General features: G+C 39.8%; 3 protein-coding genes across 6 annotated transcripts; 2 read left to right on the top strand and 1 right to left on the bottom strand.

Moving 5' to 3' along the window:
- The first annotated feature begins 496 nt into the window (after window positions 1–496).
- Window positions 497–11,456, top strand: LRR1 (leucine rich repeat protein 1). 2 transcript variants are annotated; one of them, XM_054582844.1, is made up of 4 exons: window positions 497–709; window positions 3,953–4,051; window positions 6,019–6,740; window positions 11,208–11,456. In XM_054582844.1, exons 1-4 carry the CDS (start codon window positions 497–499, stop codon window positions 11,446–11,448), a joined length of 1,275 nt encoding a protein of 424 aa, XP_054438819.1. In that variant the 3' UTR covers window positions 11,449–11,456. The 2 variants fall into 2 exon arrangements, with proteins under 2 accessions (XP_054438819.1, XP_054438897.1); XM_054582922.1 differs by lacking the exon at window positions 6,019–6,740 and having other exon boundaries at window positions 11,208–11,412.
- A 2,655-nt stretch (window positions 11,457–14,111) lies between these two features.
- On the bottom strand, window positions 14,112–15,354 carry RPL36AL (ribosomal protein L36a like). Of its 3 annotated transcripts, none has more exons than XM_054592821.1 (2): window positions 15,249–15,354; window positions 14,112–14,539 (listed from the first exon to the last, which is right to left on the bottom strand). In XM_054592821.1, exon 2 carries the CDS (start codon window positions 14,520–14,522, stop codon window positions 14,202–14,204), a length of 321 nt encoding a protein of 106 aa, XP_054448796.1. In that variant the 5' UTR covers window positions 14,523–14,539; window positions 15,249–15,354; the 3' UTR covers window positions 14,112–14,201. The 3 variants fall into 3 exon arrangements, with proteins under 3 accessions (XP_054448796.1, XP_054448955.1, XP_054448874.1); XM_054592980.1 differs by having other exon boundaries at window positions 14,112–14,535; window positions 15,249–15,313; XM_054592899.1 differs by having other exon boundaries at window positions 15,244–15,307.
- A 91-nt stretch (window positions 15,355–15,445) lies between these two features.
- On the top strand, window positions 15,446–19,293 carry MGAT2 (alpha-1,6-mannosyl-glycoprotein 2-beta-N-acetylglucosaminyltransferase). The gene is made up of 2 exons (XM_054592742.1): window positions 15,446–15,597; window positions 15,890–19,293. Exon 2 carries the CDS (start codon window positions 15,944–15,946, stop codon window positions 17,282–17,284), a length of 1,341 nt encoding a protein of 446 aa, XP_054448717.1. The 5' UTR covers window positions 15,446–15,597; window positions 15,890–15,943; the 3' UTR covers window positions 17,285–19,293.
- Window positions 19,294–19,581: the final 288 nt, after the last annotated feature.

Genomic DNA, 19,581 nt, shown 5'->3' on the forward strand with positions numbered 1-19,581 from the left:
AGCTAGCAATGGACAACGGGTAATGTCCCAAGTGCCGAAACTATGTAAGAAAGGAGACTTTCCCTTTAACAGAGGAATACCTGCCTTCCCTCGGAAAGCAGTGACTCAAAGTGTGCAAGTACGGGTTAGGTGTCATCAGCGGAAATGAGCTCCGCTCCAAACAGTAACCACCACCAGATGGTTATGGCAGGCAGATGCCCGCCGTCCGGACCTTGCACCCGCACCAATCGCTTGTTTCGGAAGGGGCTAGCTGGGTCCTCGGGCTGCCGGTGTCTGTCGGCTCACAGCCACAACGAAGACTCGACCACGGCGACCCCTATCCTCGCAGGACCCATAGAGGCACTGTACTGAGAAAGCACGCGATGTTGTCCCAGGAGCAGACAGGCAGATCCGCAGACAGCTCGCGTGCTCGAGGACCCCGGCGGCGGAGAGGCCGGGCGGGAACCGAGAAGTTTCAAACCCCGTTTGTGGAGCTGTTTGCAGCTTTTCCGGCGAGATGAAGCTGCACTGCGAGGTCGAGGTGGTCAGCCGGCACTTGCCGGCCCTGGGGCTGAGGAACCGGGGCAAGGGCGTCCGCGCGGTGTTGAGCCTTTGTCAGCAGGCTCCCAGAAGTCAACTGCGGCCTCGGGCCGGGGACGAACGCGGGGGCTCGAACCGCGCCTGCTTGCTTATTTCCACGCTGAAGGACAGGCGCGGGACCCGCTATGAGGTGCGTGGAGCTAGCGGGCACGTCCCCGGGGCTGGAGCTTGACCTGGGGGTTCGTGAGCGCCAGGCCCCCGAGTCCCAACCACCACACCTGTGTCCGGGGCTTCTCCCAAGGGCCCGAAGGAGGAGAGCTTTTGAGAGTGCACCTCTACTTACTTTTCTTGCTCATTTCTGCGCCTTCTAGTTGATAGTAGTATCCAGATTGGAGGAACAGTAAAATAACTGCACTTTAGTTCAATGAATTCTGTCTCTCCCACAGAATTTCCAGTAGTTTATTTTTTTGTTTTGTTTTGTTCTGGGTTTTATTTAAGCTTTAAGGGGTGATGAATACTAAGGTCGCTAGACCAGATTAGTACAATGAAGCAGTAAAGCTTGGGGCTGCATCTTGATACTTTTATTAAAGTTATTGATTATTGCATCTCTTTCCCCCCCCCCCCCTTAAATGTGTAATTCCTAACATCTGATTTCTTACGTCCGGGACTTTTTCTTACCTGCGTAGCTGTAAGAGGTAATAAACTCTCTAGAAGAAGTTGGAAGTTGAAATAGAATTTTTATTTTTTTATTTAATTGTATTTTTTTCCATTTGAAATAGAATTTTTTAAAAAAGATTCTTATTTTTAGAGAGAGGAGAAGGGAGGGAGAAAGAGAAACATCAATATGTAGTTGCCTCCCGTGCGCCCCCTACTGGGATCTGGCCCACAACCCAGGCGCATACCCTGACTGAGAATCAAACCAGGGACCCTATGGTTCGTAGGCCAGTGTGCAGTCCACTGAGCCACACCAGCCAAGGCTGAAATAGAATTTTTAAAGCACAGGTTTTATAAAATATTTTCCCCTTTATAGCCAGGCACTGTTATATTGTCAAAATGACTGGACTACCCTATGTCTATAAATAAAGTAGAGTGGTCAGTTTGTCCACCCTTGCATCTGACTCTTGACTGGATTTTATACAATTTCTGGCATTATTTTCCTCACAGTGTTGTACTCCACAGTGAATACAGTACTTAGTTGAGGAAAGGGGGCGTTACCATCTCTTTCAGAGATACTCTGTTTCATGTAAGTAGTTGAAAGTCTGATTTTCCTCTGCTGATGGAATCAACTCATAGTTTTTCAAATTGAAATTACCCAACATTTTAAAGGTTACAGAACTGTTAGGTGACAAAAGCAAACTCATAACTAAATTTGGATTTCCCTTTTCTTCCCTGTTGTTTTCCCTGCAAACCGCTTTCATGCCCAGCTCAGGTACTGCCTATTTAAGAAGTCTGATGATGCCCGTCTTAAAACTCCTACTGCACTAAGAATCAATTGCAGGTGATAATCCTAATCAAAATTTTATTGTAAACTGTTAGTCGAAGACTTAGCTGTGCACAAGGTACAATGCTAGAAACTGGGAGATAAAATTAATTTAGTCACTGCCCCTCTGAGGCTAGAAAAGGATAAACAGAAACCACTACTTAGAATGAAAAACAGGTTATGATAAGTGCTATAATAAAAGTGTAAATAAAGAAGTAGAGTATCAACGAGATGAATTCTGATTACAGGGGCTTGAGAAAGTTTTGTAAAGAATGGTGCCACAGGGCTTGGAAAATCGTAGGTGCTTCGTAAACATTTGATGGATGAATTAAGGTGGTATTGGTGTGGGTCTTGGCCTTGAAGAGTAGGTATTAGTGCCAAATATTGGAAGTATCTTGGGCCTTTCTTAAACCTACTTTTCTGTCCCATGACATATTGGTGGAGGGCAGCAAATTGGTGGTCATCAGAGGGGACAGATCTTAGAAGAGCAGTGAGAAACACTTTTCATCTTTTCCAGATAAATATGTAAATCCCTTAACTTCCTACTTGAATCTGCTGTCTACTGGAAATCTTCACTTGGATGTGTTTCAGCATTTCAACCTCAGAACACCCAAAAATTAATTTTCCTTATCACCCCTAAACCTGCTTTTCTGACAGTGTTCTTCAACTCATTAGGTAGTGTTCTGCCCCTTCCTGAAGCCTTAAAGCCTTTGCCTCCATGCATCTAATATATTCCTGAACTCTTTAAATTCTACATCCTAGGTGTCTTTCATATTTTTATCCATCCCAGGTGTAGTCTAAACCATCATTATTCCTTGCCTGGCTAGTTTCTTAAAGGATCTCTCTACAATTGTCCTTCCCCCATCCTATGCTCCCTTCCCCTAAAGTTGATTTTTTACACTGTGGTTAAAAGGAACTTGTAAAAATGTAGATTTAACCACATTCCCTCAGCTTGAAGTCATTCAGTGGATATCATTGTTCTTAGGATAAAATCTAAAATTCTTAACATGGTTTACAAGCTCTTTCACCATCCAATCTTTGTTTACCTTTTCAGGCTCATTTACCTCTTTGGATCCCTCAGCCATCCTGAACTTCTTTCAGCTCCTCAGAGCTGCCAAGCTCTCTTGCTTTCAAGGCTTTGCACACATTGTTCCCTTTTATTGGTATGCTGTCCTCTCTCATAGTTTCTTCACTTGGCAATATGTCCTAATCCTTTAGTTCTCACCTTCAAGGTCACTCTTGATATCTCAAGACCAGGTAAGATTTCTTTGCTATATAAGGTTGTATAACAGCCTGTACTTCTTGTCTTAATAGTTGTTATGCTTATAATTACTTTAATAACTTTCATCAGATTAGCAACTGTGTGTGATTACCATGCTAGTTTTATTCTCCACTGTTGTCCCAAGCCCCCTATCATTGTTAACCTGGTACATAACGGCTTCTCGATAAATTGTTGAAGTCTAAAGCAACATCAGTCATTAAAATTTTTTGAGTACCTGTTATGTGTCAGCCACTCTTTGGCTCTGGCAGTACAATAATGGACAAAGACAAGATTCCTACTTTCATGGAGTTTGTAATCTTGTAGGAGGCATGCACACCCCAGACTAATGGACTAAAATTAAAAAGGCAAGTAACTACTACTGGCAACTCACTACAGCCACATAGTTGGAGTGGGAGAAGAGGAAAATTCTCCCCAAACAGGAAATTCTGTCCTAAGAAGTGGAAAGTGTAAACTGGACAGATAGAAAAATAATATCTACCAGAAGGTACATAAGAAATGTAGCTACCCAACTGCTAAAAACAAACCCAACCAAACAGGAAACTTTAAAACTTAAAAACACAGCCTTAAAGACTAAAAGACAAACCGAAGCCTGGCAAAGTGGCACATTCTAGTTGTAATTAAGTGTTAAATAATACTTGGTTTTGTTCTTTTTTTCCATTGGTTTTAAGCAGTTAAAGGAGAACATTGAACAATTCTTCACCAAATTTGTGGATGAGGGAAAAGCCACTGTTCGGTTAAAGGAGCCTCCTGTGGATATCTGTCTAAGTAAGGTATGATACCAAAAACATTAATGGGTAGATTGGTTGGCTGTATTTTTTTAAATAAGCTGTTTGAGCATCCAGACATCTCACATGCTTGAATAGGGACAAACTCTCCCAGATGTGTTTGAAGAAGTGATGGCAGCTTCTCAGGAGTGCTTGTATAGCTCTAAAAGGGCAGAGTCGGTCTTGGTAAAGCTGCCCAGGATGGGGAGAAAAACTAGGTTTGCTTCTGTGCCTAAAATAGAGCCTTAGGGTGTTCTTATCCTGGAACTCTTAAGGCAGGTATCCCAGCTCTACATTTTGCCAGCTGAATTACATGTTACAAATCTTAAGTTTAGTGTGAAAAAGGATAAAATGCAATTAGAACCTTGTTTGGGAGTATTTTATTTACTATAATTATTTAAAAAAATAAACAATTAGAATTAAAAAAAAAATTATTTTTTGCCCTCTCTACCCTTACTTGTTTTCCCCCTTCCTAGAGGGTAGGAGTAATGTTTTATTCAACCTTGCATTACCCTTACCCCCAAGCAAAATGTTTTGCAAACATTAAAAGTTTAATAACTTTTTGAAGTATTTGTATTGAATGAAATGATTTAGTCCTGTCTCCTCCTGTTCTTGTGACTTTTCATTTTCTCTTGATGTTCAGCCTATCCTTCCACTAATTCCTTCCTTCTACCTAAACACAAGCTGAGGTTTTACCAATTAAAAAAGAAAAAATAAATTTCTGGAAAGATGCCAAGTCCAGTGCCTCGACTTCATGATCTCTTTTGACCTTTACTTTCACTGGTGTATTCAAAACACTGCCTAAAAGGTCAGTGATTTCCTTTCTGTTTGCCAATCACATTGCCACCTTTTTCTAATCTTTTTTGAGCTATGTAGAATTTGACACTGGTGACCACTCTCAATAAAACTTTCCTTTCTTGGCATCTGTGACAGGGCACTATACTAATTTACCTTTGGTTTTTGGAGCCATTCCTTTGTCTTGTATCTCTGGCAACCTCTTTGTATCCCAAATAGAGGCATTCCTGTTCTCTGCCATACCTGCCTTCCATTCCAATAGTTAACCCTTACTGTGTATAACTCCCAAGTTGGTATGCTCTGTTGGACCTACTTGATCCAGGTCTCCAGATTTTCCTCTGTCTACTTCACTGTATATACTGTTGCCAAAATAATACTTAGCTCTTATGTAATTCTCATGCTCAAAATTCTTCAGTGATTTCCCACAGTCTGATCATTCTGTCTCCTTTTCCTTGACATCAAGTTCATGTATAATCTATCCCCATACTGTATTTCTAATCTTTTACTCTACAAAGCTCCCACATGGTAACCAAATAGGATCACATACTTTATTTCTCACACCTGCTGAAAGTTCACTGTTCTTTCATATGTGAACTTTAGGAAATGCCTAAAGTATCCTGCCAAGTGTTAGTCATTTTTAGTGATGACTTAGTTCACATACCACTTGATGAGTGACTTCTCTGTTCAGCTGGAAGCAAACTCACTTGCTTTTGATGTTTTCTGGCACTCTTGACTGCCATTTAGCCTTGCTTTTGACAGACAAGGCCTTGGTTTTTCACAGTTCTTGTGAAATCTTTATGAATGGCACCCCTGAACATTTTAAAGTGCACAGGGCTGTCTTAGCCTATCCCAGAGGCACCAGAGGTTTGGGTGAATTCCTCTTAAACCCAAATCTCAAGTGGAATCTTTTCATGCCTTTCTATATTATTTTATACTCTTATGGTTCCTCCTTCGAATAGTTTTATTTAAAGTGTATCAACATTTTTTTAAAAAAAAACTTAACATTTTTTAATCTATATTGAAATTTAGAATATTAAAAAAATTATTTTTTACAGTCATTTTCAATAAATGATCGCATCATTTGCATATATAATGTTACAGAATTTATTATAGGATGAATTGGCATGCATACACTGTCTGAAATAGAATTTATAATTGTACAACTTTTATTTATTTAGGCCAATTCCAGCAGTTTAAAGAGTTTCCTTTCAGCCATGAGACTGGCTCATAGAGGCTGTGATGTTGAGGCACCACTTTCACCCCTCGCACCAGTGAAGACTTCAGAATTTGAAAAATTTAAAACTAAAATGGTTATCACATCCAAAAAGGACTACCCTTTAAGCAAGAACTTTCCACATTACCTGGAACATCTTCAGGCTTCTTATTGTGGTCTTGTCCGAGTTGATATGCGTATGCTTTGCTTAAAAAACCTTAAGAAATTAGACTTGAGTCACAACCACATAAAAAAGCTTCCAGCTACAATTGGAGACCTCATCCACCTACAAGAACTTAACCTGAATGACAATCACTTGGAGTCATTTAGTGTAGCATTGTGTCAGTCTACACTCCAGAAATCACTTCGTAGTTTGGATCTCAGCAAGAACAAAATTAAGGCACTCCCTGTGCAGTTTTGCCAGCTTCGGGAACTTACAGATTTAAAACTTGATGATAATGAATTGATCCGATTTCCTCTCAAGATAGGACAATTGACAAACCTGCGATTTTTGTCAGCAGCTCGAAATAAGCTTCCATTTTTGCCTTGTGAATTTAAAAGTTTATCCCTTGAGTACTTGGATCTTTATGGAAATACTTTTGAACAACCAGAAGTTCTTCCAATTATAATGCTGCAAACACCATTAACTTTATTGGAATCATCTGCACGAACCATATTATATAATAGGTAAGACTTTAATAGTCATAAAATGTACTTTTGATAGCATCCTAATATTCTCATCATCCTCAGACTAATAATAATTCTTTAACTATAGCCTTCAATGCTGTGCATGATCTGACCCTTTGCTGTGGTGGCCCTAACTATGTTTGGAATGCTCTTCGTCCAGAAAGTCACATAGCTCACTTCTCACTTCATTGAGTTTCCTGCCCAAGAGGCGCCCCAGAAAGGTCTTTCCTAAATACCTATCTAAAGTTTTATCCCCCACCCCCTTACATTGCTTTTTTTCTTTTTCTGTTGGTCATAGGATGTATTACCTGGCATTACATTTTTTTCAACATTTGTATTCTGTCAGTTTCCCCCACTAGACTGTAAGATCCATGAAGGCATGGACTTTGTCTTATTCTCCACAATTTCCTTAGTGTCTAAAATGTGATGGCCCCTGCTCTTGCCATATATTAGGCATTAAAAAAATACTTAAGTGAATGCATGGCATTGTTTTTCAAACTGTGGTCTCCTGACCAGTAGCATCAGGATTGCCTATGTTAGAGATGCAAGTTATTGAACTCCAGAGCAACTGAATCAGAAACTGAGGATGAGGACTAGTTATCTGTGTGTTAATAAGGCCTCTGCATAGTTGTAATGCACTTTAAATTTTAAGAACTCCAATCAGGCATAGTGTAGTAAAGTATGGTCTTTGGAGTCAGACTTAGGTTTGATTCCTGGCTGCACCCGTAATGGCTTTAGCAAGTTATTTAACACCTTTGATTCAGTGTTCTCATCTGCGAAACAGTTGTGAAGATACTGAGATAATGTAATGCCAAAGCATTTGGCATATAGTAGGACTCCATAGCTGTTTTTCTCTTCCCTTTGTTTTTGTGCACTAACTGAAGTTGGTTTCATGAAACACTGAACGCCAGGTATTCATTGTTGTTCATGCTTCTTTCGTTATTGAGTGACTATAAAATAGCAAGACCATATTTCAAAGAAGAGATTTTTAACTTTTTGTTTTTGGTGGGATAGAGGCTCTTGAAAAATTAAAACAACTGATCAAAAATGTGGGCCTATAGCCCTGGCTGGTGTAGCTCAGTGGATTGAGCACTGGACCACGAAGTAAAGGGTCACTGGTTCAATTCCCAGTCAGGGCATATGCCTGGGTTTAGGACCAGGTCCCCAGTGGGAGGCTTGTGAGAAGCAACCACACATTGATGTTTCTCTCCCTCTCTTTCTCTCTCCCTTTCTCTCTCCCTTCCCCTCTCTCTAAAAGTAATAAATAAAAGCTTTAAAAATATATATGGGCCTACAAAAATGCATACATGAATACACACAGAATTTTGCATGCAACTTTATAATATTCATGGACCACACCAAAATCCAATCCAGTCCTCCCTTCTCATTATCCATAGCTTAAAAATTCTTATTTTAAAGCAGTGGTTCTCAAAATTAACTTCACATTTGGAATTACCTAAGGAACTTTTAAAAATTCTGATGATTAGTTCCCACTCTCACTTGTTACATCAGAATGTCAGAGTAGAATCCAGTATTTAAACCCGAGATGATTCTGTGTATAGCTAGCTCTGATTAAGAACCACTACTTCACACCAGTGTTTCACAAACTTTAACTGCATTCAAATTACCTGGGAGTCGTCTTAGCCGATTCCTTCAGAGATCTAGTGTGAAGATCCTGCATTTCAAAGAAGCTTCCAGGTGAGGCTGAGGCTACTAATCCTGAATCACAGTTTGAATACTAAGGCTCTAAAAGAAACTAAGGACTCACTATTCTTAAGACAATGATTCTTAAAATTTGAGAGTCCATCAGAATCATACTTATTGAAATAAGTGGTTATTAAAGCAGATTGCTAGATTCTTACTCACTAAATTTGGAGTGGGGCTGAAGAAATTGCATCTGTAACTAGTTCGAAGGAGATGCTGATACTGCTGGTCAGTGACCACACTTTGAGAACCATTGATTTAAGGCATTGACTCTTAATTAGGAATTAAAAATTACCAACTAAATGACAATCCATGTAAGTCCTTTGGGCAGTGCCTGGCTCATGATAGGTCTCACATATTTATTATAATACATGTAATTTGCTTCTCGGCAATTAAAAATCAGTGTTATCATTAGCTGCGGAGGAACTTTTAAATAATATAAATAAGAAATATAGATGCTTAGATTCTAACTCAGACCAGCTAGGTCACAGTGGCCAGAGATGGGCCCTTATTGTATGTTACATGTTTTTTAATTTCCAGAGGTGATACTAGTGATTCAGGGTTAAGACCACTGATTTGAGGGAACTCTAAAAGGTATCTTTCGGTAAAGAGTTGCTCCTGAGCTCTTTCTAGGCTTTCTCTGAGATATTCAAGTTTGAAAATTATGTCCAAGCCTTGACTGCTGTGGCTCAGTGGACTGAGTGCCAGCCTGTGAACCAAAAGTTTGCCAGTTCTATTCCCAGTCAGGGCACATGCCTGGGTTGCAGAGCAGGTCCCCACTTGGGGGTGTGCAAGAGGAAACCAATGTTTCTCTCACACATCGATGTTCCTCTCCCTCTTTTTCTCTCTCCCTTTCCCTCGCTCTAAAAATAAATAAATAAAATATTTTTAAAAAATTATGTCCAAGTTAGAAATATTACAAATGACTTCCTTTCTTTTTAAAGACTATAACCAGTTGGATGGATGATTTAAAAAAATACAAACTGACATCCACCATGGAAAAGTGCAGAGCTAAAAGGAAAAAAATAAATGATCAAAATATGATGTAGACTTCTGGTCAAAGGGTTAATCATCACCATACCAGTATTATATGAAATGTTAAAAGGCCTTCTTTAAAAAGATAAAAAATATGAACAATAAAATGGCAATAAATATATATCAATAATTGAATCTAAACAAAATAAATGAACAAGCAGAACAGAATCATAGATACAGAGAATATTTTGATGGTCATCAGATGGGATGGGGGTAGGGGGGATGAACAAAAAAGGTGACGGGATTAAGAAGTAAAAATTGGTAGTTATGGAATAGTCACAGGGATGCAAAGTACATAACAGGGAATAGAGTAGCCAAAGAACATATATGCAGGTGTGGGGATTGTCTGTGGGAGTTTGGGGCTGAGGGGAAGGAGAAAAATTGGAACAACTGTACTAGCATAAACAAAATATAATTAAACAAAATATGATGTAATAGGGCAGAAAAATAATTTGTTAGTGCTGAATGATAGAGCATTGTAGTATTTATATTGTTTTTTAAACTTGGTCTCAATATTTTTACTAAAATATAATTTTGCGTGTTTCACTAACCTTTACTGAAGTATAATTTTTGCATGTTTTCAGCCCTCTTTTAAAAAGAATTATAAACCCAAAACCATGAGAATAATACCAATTATCTATCTGTTGGTAAATTGTTATAACTACTAGTTATAAAATTATGGTCTTAAGAAAAATAAGTGGCGATGTAAATTATATCACAGTTTTTAACTGTTAGTTGTTTCCTTAGACTACAAGCAATGCCTGGAAGAGATTAATGTAAATATGTGGTAGACACTTCCTGGCAAAGTTTTTTCAAAAAATTGTTACACAAGCAATGAATTAAAACGTGAAAAAATCAAAAATTGCAAACAAGGTCAATTCCAAATCCCTTACATAAAGTAAACCACTATTTTTTATTTGATGTGTATCTTTTCAGACTTTTCTAAAAGGGTTTTAAACTGTAAGTTGGTTTGATTTACTTGTTGAAAAAGATCTAAATACCTGCTAATATGCCAGCCTGGGCTAGGGATTATAGAAATAGCTATGTATGGGAGACTTAAGTGCCTGGAACATGGTTGGGTTTAGGGGGAAGGAGCTGGGCAGTGGGCAGGCAATATCAAGAGACTGTCTCTTGGTTCTGTGTATATGATGAGGACAAGCACTTCGATTTGGTTTTAATTGCATTGGACACCACTCAAGTAGGAGGGTGAATGATATAAGCAAGGTGAGGGCAGCCTTTACTTGCTTAGTGAGTAAAGTAAAACTAATACCCTGAATGTGTTTTAAATTTGTTTTACACAGTTTAAAATTCCATTTTGAATAATTGATACTCAGGAGAGTATATGGGTTTATTTAAATATTTCTTCACAGGTAGAACTCCTTAATTCTCCCATTACCATCATGAGAATGTATGACAGAGCTGTAGGTTTAATTTACCTTGTTACATTGGTCATACAGTATAATTATATAAAGGACAGATGACTTATTCTATTCAATGGGTTATATTATTAAGTGGCACTGCTAAAAGATACTTTATGGAGTGGTATAGATCCTCTTCAGTTTCCAGTAAATCATAGTTTGGAATATTATGTTTTTTGGAATATTTTCCCCATTACCCAGTCTGTAAGATAAAACAATATACTGAGTCATTTAATAATTTTTTTCATGGTTATAATTCAGTGCTAAATAATTCATATCCTAATACATTTTAAACATTTTTTTCCAATAGGATTCCATATGGCTCTCATATCATTCCTTTCCATCTTTGCCAAGATTTGGATACTGCAAAAACCTGTGTTTGTGGAAGATTTTGCCTAAGCTGCTTTATTCAGGGAATCACAACCATGAATCTACACTCTGTTGCTCACACTGTGGTCTTAGTAGATAATATGGGTGGCACTGAAGCACCTGTGATCTCTTACTTCTGTTCTCTAGCCTGTTATGTAAATTCCTGTGATATGTTCAAGTAATAGATGATATCACAAAAAGAACTTCTGTTACTTACAGATCAGTTTGGGATTCATTTATGGTTTCACAAAGTTGGAGAAAGGGAAGCTTTTTGTATACACGCTTGAGGGGAAGAATGTATGTTACTCTTAACATTTTCAGTAATGTAACTAAAATCTTAACTTCATTAAAACCTAATTTTGTTTTGGGGTGAACTTTTATCAGATTATTGCATTTTGTGTTGACTTTAGTTTAGTGTTTCCAGAATGGGTTGTGGGGTTATCTTTTAATGTTAAGCAGATAGTAATCACAATCACTTTGGTAATAGAATTTTCCTACCAACTTTTTTTTTTCATTTCAAGTAAAGAAATTGAGTTTACGTATGCAGAACATATTCCTTGGAGAATTAATATGGTCTAAAGTATAGTGAAAACTTTCTGGTATCAAATTGCATGTAAGTTTTTAAGCATACCACCTTTTGTATTTTTTAGGTGTATTATTCTACAAATGGAATTTTACATTTCACCAAGCATAAAGTAGTTGTTTTAGGAAAGACTTTTTGGCTTTTTAAGTTTATGTTAATCACATAACATTTCTTGTATTTCTAAGGTTTTTTTTGGGGGGGGGGCAGTTGAATAAGGTTTTAGTTGGGTGAGAGCAGAAAGTTTTTACGTTTTACTGATATTCTGTATTATTTGAGGGTTCTTTTTCTGTTTATTAAGTCTTTTAATTTAAAAAGTGGTGGCAGTACACCAGCTAAGGATGAGAACTTGAACTAAAGCAGAGTAAATAGAAAGTAATCTTAAAACCGTCATGTAAAAATGGAATTAGTAGGACTGTCCCCTTCTGTTCATTCCTACTGCCCTTCAAATCAGCCTCTTTCTTAGATCATTGTAATAGACTGGTAACTGGCTTCTCAGGAGGAAGGAGGGTGAAGAGTAAGTTACTGGAGAAAACCCCCTCCAGTATTTGCGTATTATTGCTGCTTTGGGCTTGGAGCTAGAGGTGTAGTCTATGAGGAACCCCTAATAAAACCAGAATTATCTTCCGGAGAGCAGGCCGCTTGTAATACAGGCTTCACCTGCTAGGTGGGTATTCTAGGAACTCATCTTTATCAGTGTACCAACTGGTATTATTGTGAAAGGCTGTGCCTAGACTTCAGTAAATTTTTTTTGGAAGATTCTTTCAATGTGTTTGCCCATTTCATGATGCATGAATTTAGGGGCGCCCCTGCCCACACCAAACTGAGTATTCAGCAGTTTTTGATCAAAAACATGATCCCCAACCCCACCTTCCCTATTCACTCCAATTTTTCTGTTTCCCTGGGTGGAAAAAGTCCTCAAAGGGAAACATTCTGCCTATGTGGAAGAGGTAAAAAACAGGAGCAGCACTAAAATGCATCAAAATCAAGTTCAAAGATTTTTGAGCAGTGGAAAAAAGTCTCGATAGGTGAATTGCATCAAATGGAGAATACTTTGAAGGTGACTGAAGTTTAAACATGTAAGAATACACAATTTTTTATAAATCAATTCCATTTCCATTTTTTTTAGGGGGTCTCCCTCATATACAGGACTGTTTATTATGACTTAAGTGACCTCCATTATCTTCCTGAAGTTTTTGTTTGGGGCATTTTTTTCTTTTCTGAAAATAAAAGTATTCTTAAGCAGATACTGTTTTAAATTTTTATTAAAACTTTATGTATGAGTTCCAAAACAGTTTCTTTTCCAAGTTGATTCTTTGAGAGACAAGGCATTGGTCCAGAAGAATAATTCTTTGGACAACCTTATATTTATATTGCTAGTGATTAAATTCTTCCTGCAAACTCCCTGTATTATTTCTAGTTTTTTATCTTAAAACAATTATATATAATGCAAACATGACTTAAAGAGCTGAGATTTATCTGTTACCTACTTTGTTCCAGATGTTTTTATATAGATTTTACTCAATTGTCTCAAGTCACCCTGTGAGAGGTACCATGAACCCAGATCACAGGTTTTAGGTCCAGGCTTCATACCACCTTCTGGAGTAAATTTCACTTTGGTCTCTAAAACCAAGAATTTTGTAATTAAGTATCTTAGGATTTTCTAAACTCATAAATTGGTGAGGGATTGCCTGTAAATATAAAACCACATTAAAACATGGTTCTTTAAAGTGATGTTTTATGGCATATTTAAAATTTGTACATACCTGATTTTTATGTTCTTGTAAAGCAATTTTTTATTAAAAGATGCAGATATAGCCCTGGCTGGTGTGGCTCAGTGGATTGAGTGCTGGACTGCGAAACAAAGGGTCGTAAGTTCAATTCCAGGTCAGGGCATATGCCTGGGTTTAGGGCCAGGTCCCCAGGAGGGGGCCCACAAGAGGCAACCACACACTGATGTTTCCCTCTTCCTCCCTTCCTCTCTAAAAATAATTTTTTCAAAAATGCAGATATAATAGTCAATGCTGGGAATAAGTGCTAACCATCTGTTACTCCTACACTCTAGCCCTTTTCCTGTCTTACTCATCTACAAGCCATCCCCCTGTAAATACCATAGCTGACCGAAAATTCATATATAAAAACAAAATTCTAATTCTTGTGGAACTAAGTTTAATGAGATTCATTTACAAATAATTTACTGTTATTTCCTTAATTTAGAACCACATTAAGCATGTAGTTCTACTTTTCAAATAAACACAAAAGATGTGAGTAAGAATATCACTGCATTTATTTTCATACAGGTAATTTTTCTACTACTTCAACATTTTCCTTTCAAAAATAAAAGAATCCCAAAACTTAGAACTGGATCACTTGGCCCTTTCTCTTCTTATCTCCTCCCAGTTCAAAATGCTTGCATCTCTTAATGGCCAGCATCCTCTTGGATCTGCAGTTAGGCTCAACACATTCAAGCCTCAGCACAATCTTCTTTGTCGTTTTAGCCTTCTTTCGGAAAATCGGCTTCGTCTGCCCACCGTAGCCACTCTGCTTCCGATCATAGCGCCGTTTCCCCTGGGCGTACAGGGAATCCTTGCCCTTCTTATACTGGGTCACTTTGTGAGGCTGATGCTTTCCACACTTCTTACAGAACGTCCTTCGGGTTTTAGGCACATTGACCATCTTTGCAGTAAAGCTGTCTACACAATGAAAATTGTGGTAAGATTTAAACTACAGTTAAACACCATGACAAGTATTAGTACTTTATAAGTACTTATAGGAAAATAACATTAATCAATAATGTATAGATCCACCAACGACTCATTTTCCATGAGTAAACGCTCACATTCATGTGCACACCTTTTTGAAATGCTTAAATCATTGGAGCACTTCTAGCATAAGACGAAAAACAGCAAGAGCAGCACAGAGTTCCTTGTTCAAAGTGGGGGCTTAATTTACGGTGGCTCAGAAGAAAAGCGTAGTGATGTTTAATTTTCTTTCGTAGAGAAAGCCAAGGCTCGAGTTTCTTTTCGACTCCTCCCCGCACCCACTTCCTCGATGTTCTAGACCCTGGGCATCCCCTGTTCCGTACACGATGGAATAGCTACCGCTACGGTCCGCCCCCGCTCCTTCAGCGAGAAACGCAGGAGTCTGGTTTCACTTTTCCCCTCTATAGCACCGTGCACAATCATCTCTCAGCCACGCTGAAGGCTGACGTGTCCTTAAGTGTCTCCCGGCCTAGCAGCGCCATGCGTGAGTCCCTTGCCTGAGACAGAAGCCCGTTCTTGAACTCTACCCAGACAAAGCAGCGGGCCTCGTCCTCCCTTCCCTACCAGAGCCTAGTCCATCCCCGGATTCTGAGCACTGGAGGCTCTCGTGGGGAGTCCTACAGTCCCAACGTTACCTTACCGAGAAGCTCAGCGTCCACACTCTTAACCTCGCTCCGCTTGTGCCTAACAGGAAAAGGAGGAAAGGAGCGGAAGTAGGAACCAAGCCTTGAGTGACAGTGCCACGGACCAATAGGCAGCGGGCGGCGGCGATGGAGCGCCTCTGCGCGTGTCTTGGAAGCGCCAACCAACGGCCCAAGGGGCGGGGCGGAGGGGTGTGGGCCCAAAGGCCAGCGTAGCTCGAAGGGCCAGTTGCGGGTTGTCAGAGTGGTCGCTGCCAGAGTGGGGCGAGACTGCGTCGCTTGGAATTGCCTGCCTGGGGCCCGCGTAAGGATGAGAACGCAGAGGACGCAGGGCCACTGGAGGCGCAGGTAACGAAGCTGGGTACGGTGGGGCCGTGGCAGAGCTTCTTCCGAGACTCGTGCTAAATGGAGAGGACCGAGGCGACTCTGAGCCCCAGCTCCTAGCGGCGGCGCTGCCGCTGCCCGAGCTGCAGCTGCCGGGCGAAGATGTGTGGAGCCCGGGTAGCACGGTGAAGCTGAGAGCCTTCGGGCCTCAGGACTTCTGGGGCGCAGGATGAGTTAGCGAGGGCAGCTGCGGGGGCCAGTTCCGACTGCTACAGGCCAAGGCGACGACCTCCTCCCACCCGCCCCTTCCGCGCAGAAGCTGCTAGCTCCTTTCCGCGCCCTCCTGCCCGCGCTCCCGGCCCTGGAGACCATGAGGTTCCGTATCTACAAGCGGAAGGTGCTGATCCTGGCGCTCGTGGTGGCCGCCTGCGGCTTCGTTCTCTGGAGCAGCAATGGGCGACAAAGGAAGAACGAGGCCCTCGCCCCGCCGCTGCTGGACGCGGAGCCCGCGCGTGCCGCCGGTGGCCGGGGCGGGGACCATCCCCCCGTGTCCATGGGCATCCGTCGGGTCTCCAACGAGTCGGCAGCCCCGCTGGTCGCGGGGGCCCCGCAGCCCGAGGCGGACAACTTGACGCTGCGGTACCGGTCCCTGGTGTACCAGCTGAACTTTGACCAGACGCTGAGGAATGTAGACAAGGCAGGCTCCTGGGCCCCCCGAGAGCTGGTGCTTGTGGTCCAGGTACATAACCGGCCCGATTACCTCAAACTGCTGCTGGACTCACTTCGAAAGGCCCAGGGTATTGACAATGTCCTCGTCATCTTTAGCCATGACTTCTGGTCTACTGAGATCAATCAGCTGATTGCTGGGGTGGATTTCTGTCCGGTTCTGCAGGTGTTCTTTCCTTTCAGCATTCAGTTGTACCCCAACGAGTTTCCGGGCAGTGATCCTAGAGATTGCCCAAGAGATCTGGAGAAGAATGCAGCTTTGAAGATGGGATGCATTAATGCTGAGTATCCTGACTCCTTTGGCCATTACAGAGAGGCCAAGTTCTCTCAAACCAAACACCATTGGTGGTGGAAGCTGCATTTTGTATGGGAAAGGGTCAAAGTTCTTCGAGACTATGCTGGCCTCATACTTTTCCTAGAGGAGGATCACTACTTAGCCCCAGACTTTTACCATGTCTTCAAAAAGATGTGGAAATTAAAGCAACAAGAGTGTCCTGAGTGTGATGTTCTTTCCTTGGGAACCTATACTGCCAGTCGAAGTTTCTCTGGCATTGCTGATAAGGTAGACGTGAAAACTTGGAAATCCACAGAGCACAATATGGGTCTAGCCTTGACCCGGGATGCATATCAGAATCTGATCGACTGCACAGACACTTTCTGTACTTACGATGATTATAACTGGGACTGGACTCTTCAATATTTGACTGTATCTTGTCTTCCAAAATTCTGGAAAGTGCTGGTTCCTCAGGTACCTAGGATTTTTCATGCTGGAGACTGTGGTATGCACCACAAGAAAACCTGTAGACCATCAACCCAGAGTGCCCAAATTGAGTCACTCTTAAATAGTAACAAACAGTACCTGTTTCCAGAAACTCTAAGTATCAGTGAGAAGTTCGTGGCAGCCATTTCCCCACCTAGGAAAAATGGAGGGTGGGGAGATATTAGAGACCATGAACTCTGTAAAAGTTATAGAAGACTGCAGTGAGGAAAAAAATCACAATTACAAAAGCAAAAATGACAGTCTTCTATTTTTGATATTTGTCTCAACAGGACAGACAGTTGAATAAAAGAGTTTAGGGATTGGTTTCTGCTTTAATACAAAAAATTCTTGTAAAAGGTGTCCAATTATAGTAATCATTTTCCTTTATGTCTGATTAAGATTTAAAACACAAGTTTTCATTTTGGGAGTTGGGTTTTAAAGCTCTGTATCTGGTAAAGGTAATCATTACTGTGAGAGAAGAGAAATTTTATTTAAATTGCATCTATTAATCTTTTTACCTGGAACTTTGTATACGTTTCCATTTTCGAAGTTATTTAAAATTGTCATAGCAGTAAAAAGTATTACAACAAAATTGTTAAGTATTAATGGAACAGGCCCAGTTTCACTCTCCGCACAGTTACTAGGAAAGGATTGCTTCACTGATTTTATCATTCAGAAGTTATGTTTGTTAAACACCCTGTCAAAACAGAATCAGTTTAAGTATTGCAGATTCCTGTATTATTGTGTTAAGATTTGCCTGTGCTTTGGAACCTTCATAGAACACTTTCTTTTGGAATGTATTTGGTAAGAAAATTTTAACACTTTTCACCTCAGTGTAGAAATAAAATGGTTTTGTTTCTTTTTTCTTATTTTAGTGCTGCCAAAATAAAATAATCATTTTTGCATAAAGAGGTTCCTAATCGTTTTGCAGAATAAATTTTACGTATTCTTTACACCAAAATTCAGAATAGGCATTCTAAAAGTTTTAAAGTTAGCATTACATGTTCATATTTACTATTTGTACGTTACATAACTGAGTTTGAATTAGAGAAAACCCAGCTCTTGACAAGGCATTTCCATTGAAAGAAACTGGCTTTCAAATTAGCCATGCATAGATAATGAACAATAAAAAGCTGCTGTGTAAGGGAAATACAGCCAGAAATAATACAAAGTTCAGACATGCTGAAGTGAAACATGTTCTAGTACCAGCTTTATTTTAACCAAAATACTTTTTAAAAGGACACAGTAAATAACAGGAAATGGGCTTAAAATGTATTCCACATTTAACATTGTTTCCCTTAAACAGTGTACAATTCCATCTAACCAAAAATTAACTCCAATTTTTGTGTAGATACTACAATTAGTCATTTCAATCTAAGAAAATTGTGCATTAAGTAGTGTTTCAAAATTATTGCAGCAAATTAAGCATTTTATGGTTGAAAAATGCGTTTGGTCACCTAAGGTGGGGGAAATGGTTCTCTTGTTTTATGAGCTGGCTACATTTATACTGCCCTCAACCCAGTCTAGTTCCAGATTTTATCAGGATTTTAAATGTAAATCAGGATGAGTTGCCAGGCTTTGTACCAGCTTTTGGTGCTCTGATATGACCTCCCCAGTTCATGGGATTAAAGGTATTAAGTAATTTCCAGGACCAAGGTAAGTCCAGATGTTTGAATTGGTAGCTCTTTTTGGAACAAATACATCAGCTCATGTTCTCTGGGGTCAGAGATTAGGTCAACAGATACTTTTCTTTCTACGTTTTATTTTATGCTGTCTTAAAAATTTGTAAGGAAAAAAATCTAGTAGGATTTTTTTTGGCCTCAAATAAAAGTACTATTCCACAAAATAACAGCCACAGATATATTATCTACTGCTGCCTTCTTTTGGGTATCATAAAGGAAATTGGTTAGAAAACCCTTTGTTGTCTTCATGTAATAATATAAGTTCCCTGTGGAAGCAAATCTCCAGGTTTTTTAGTTTTCCTGTTCTAAAATCCAGAAATGTATTCTGTAAAACCAAGAGATGTTTTAGTATGTAGCAATAACTTCTAAAAAATCTCTTTAGCCCTGCCTGGCTGGTGTGGCTCAGTGGATTGAGTACAGGCCTATGAACCAAAGGGTCACTGATTCCATTCCCAGTAGGGGCACATGCCTGGGTTGCAGGCCAGGTCTCCAATAGGGGGCGTGCAAGAGACAACCGTACATTGATGTTTCTCTCCCTTCCTCCCTTTTCCCTACCTCTAAAAATAAATAAAATCTTTAAGAAATAAACTCTAAAAATACTAAATTTTCAAAGTCATTGCTAAATAATCAGTATTGTGTGTGTGTGTGCATGTGTGTGTATATATATTTAGGGGCAGGGGTTCTGTGACATGAGAAAAGTAAACTGTGGAAGCAAAAATACTAAATTTCATTCAGTGTTTTGGTATAATTGTTTGAATTATTACTATTTGGGTAGAGAAGTTCTTTCATTTATAAGAATATTTCAAGCATAAATACTTCCTATTTAGTGAAATTTCTAAA

This window comes from Pteronotus mesoamericanus, unplaced genomic scaffold, assembly GCF_021234165.1.
Source record: "Pteronotus mesoamericanus isolate MK-2021 breed Mesoamerican mustached bat unplaced genomic scaffold, CSHL_Meso_final contig_100, whole genome shotgun sequence".
NCBI lineage: Eukaryota > Metazoa > Chordata > Mammalia > Chiroptera > Mormoopidae > Pteronotus > Pteronotus mesoamericanus.

Excerpts from the sequence above, each read along its gene's own strand:
- LRR1 (XM_054582844.1), top strand. The coding sequence starts at position 497 with ATGAAGCTGCACTGCGAGGTCGAGGTGGTCAGCCGGCACTTGCCGGCC. Across the intron at positions 710-3,952 it reads GGCGCGGGACCCGCTATGAG|TTAAAGGAGAACATTGAACA; the intron begins GTGCGTGGAGCT and ends GGTTTTAAGCAG. Across the intron at positions 6,741-11,207 it reads CGAACCATATTATATAATAG|GATTCCATATGGCTCTCATA; the intron begins GTAAGACTTTAA and ends TTTTTCCAATAG.
- RPL36AL (XM_054592821.1), bottom strand. The coding sequence starts at position 14,522 with ATGGTCAATGTGCCTAAAACCCGAAGGACGTTCTGTAAGAAGTGTGGA.
- MGAT2 (XM_054592742.1), top strand. The coding sequence starts at position 15,944 with ATGAGGTTCCGTATCTACAAGCGGAAGGTGCTGATCCTGGCGCTCGTG.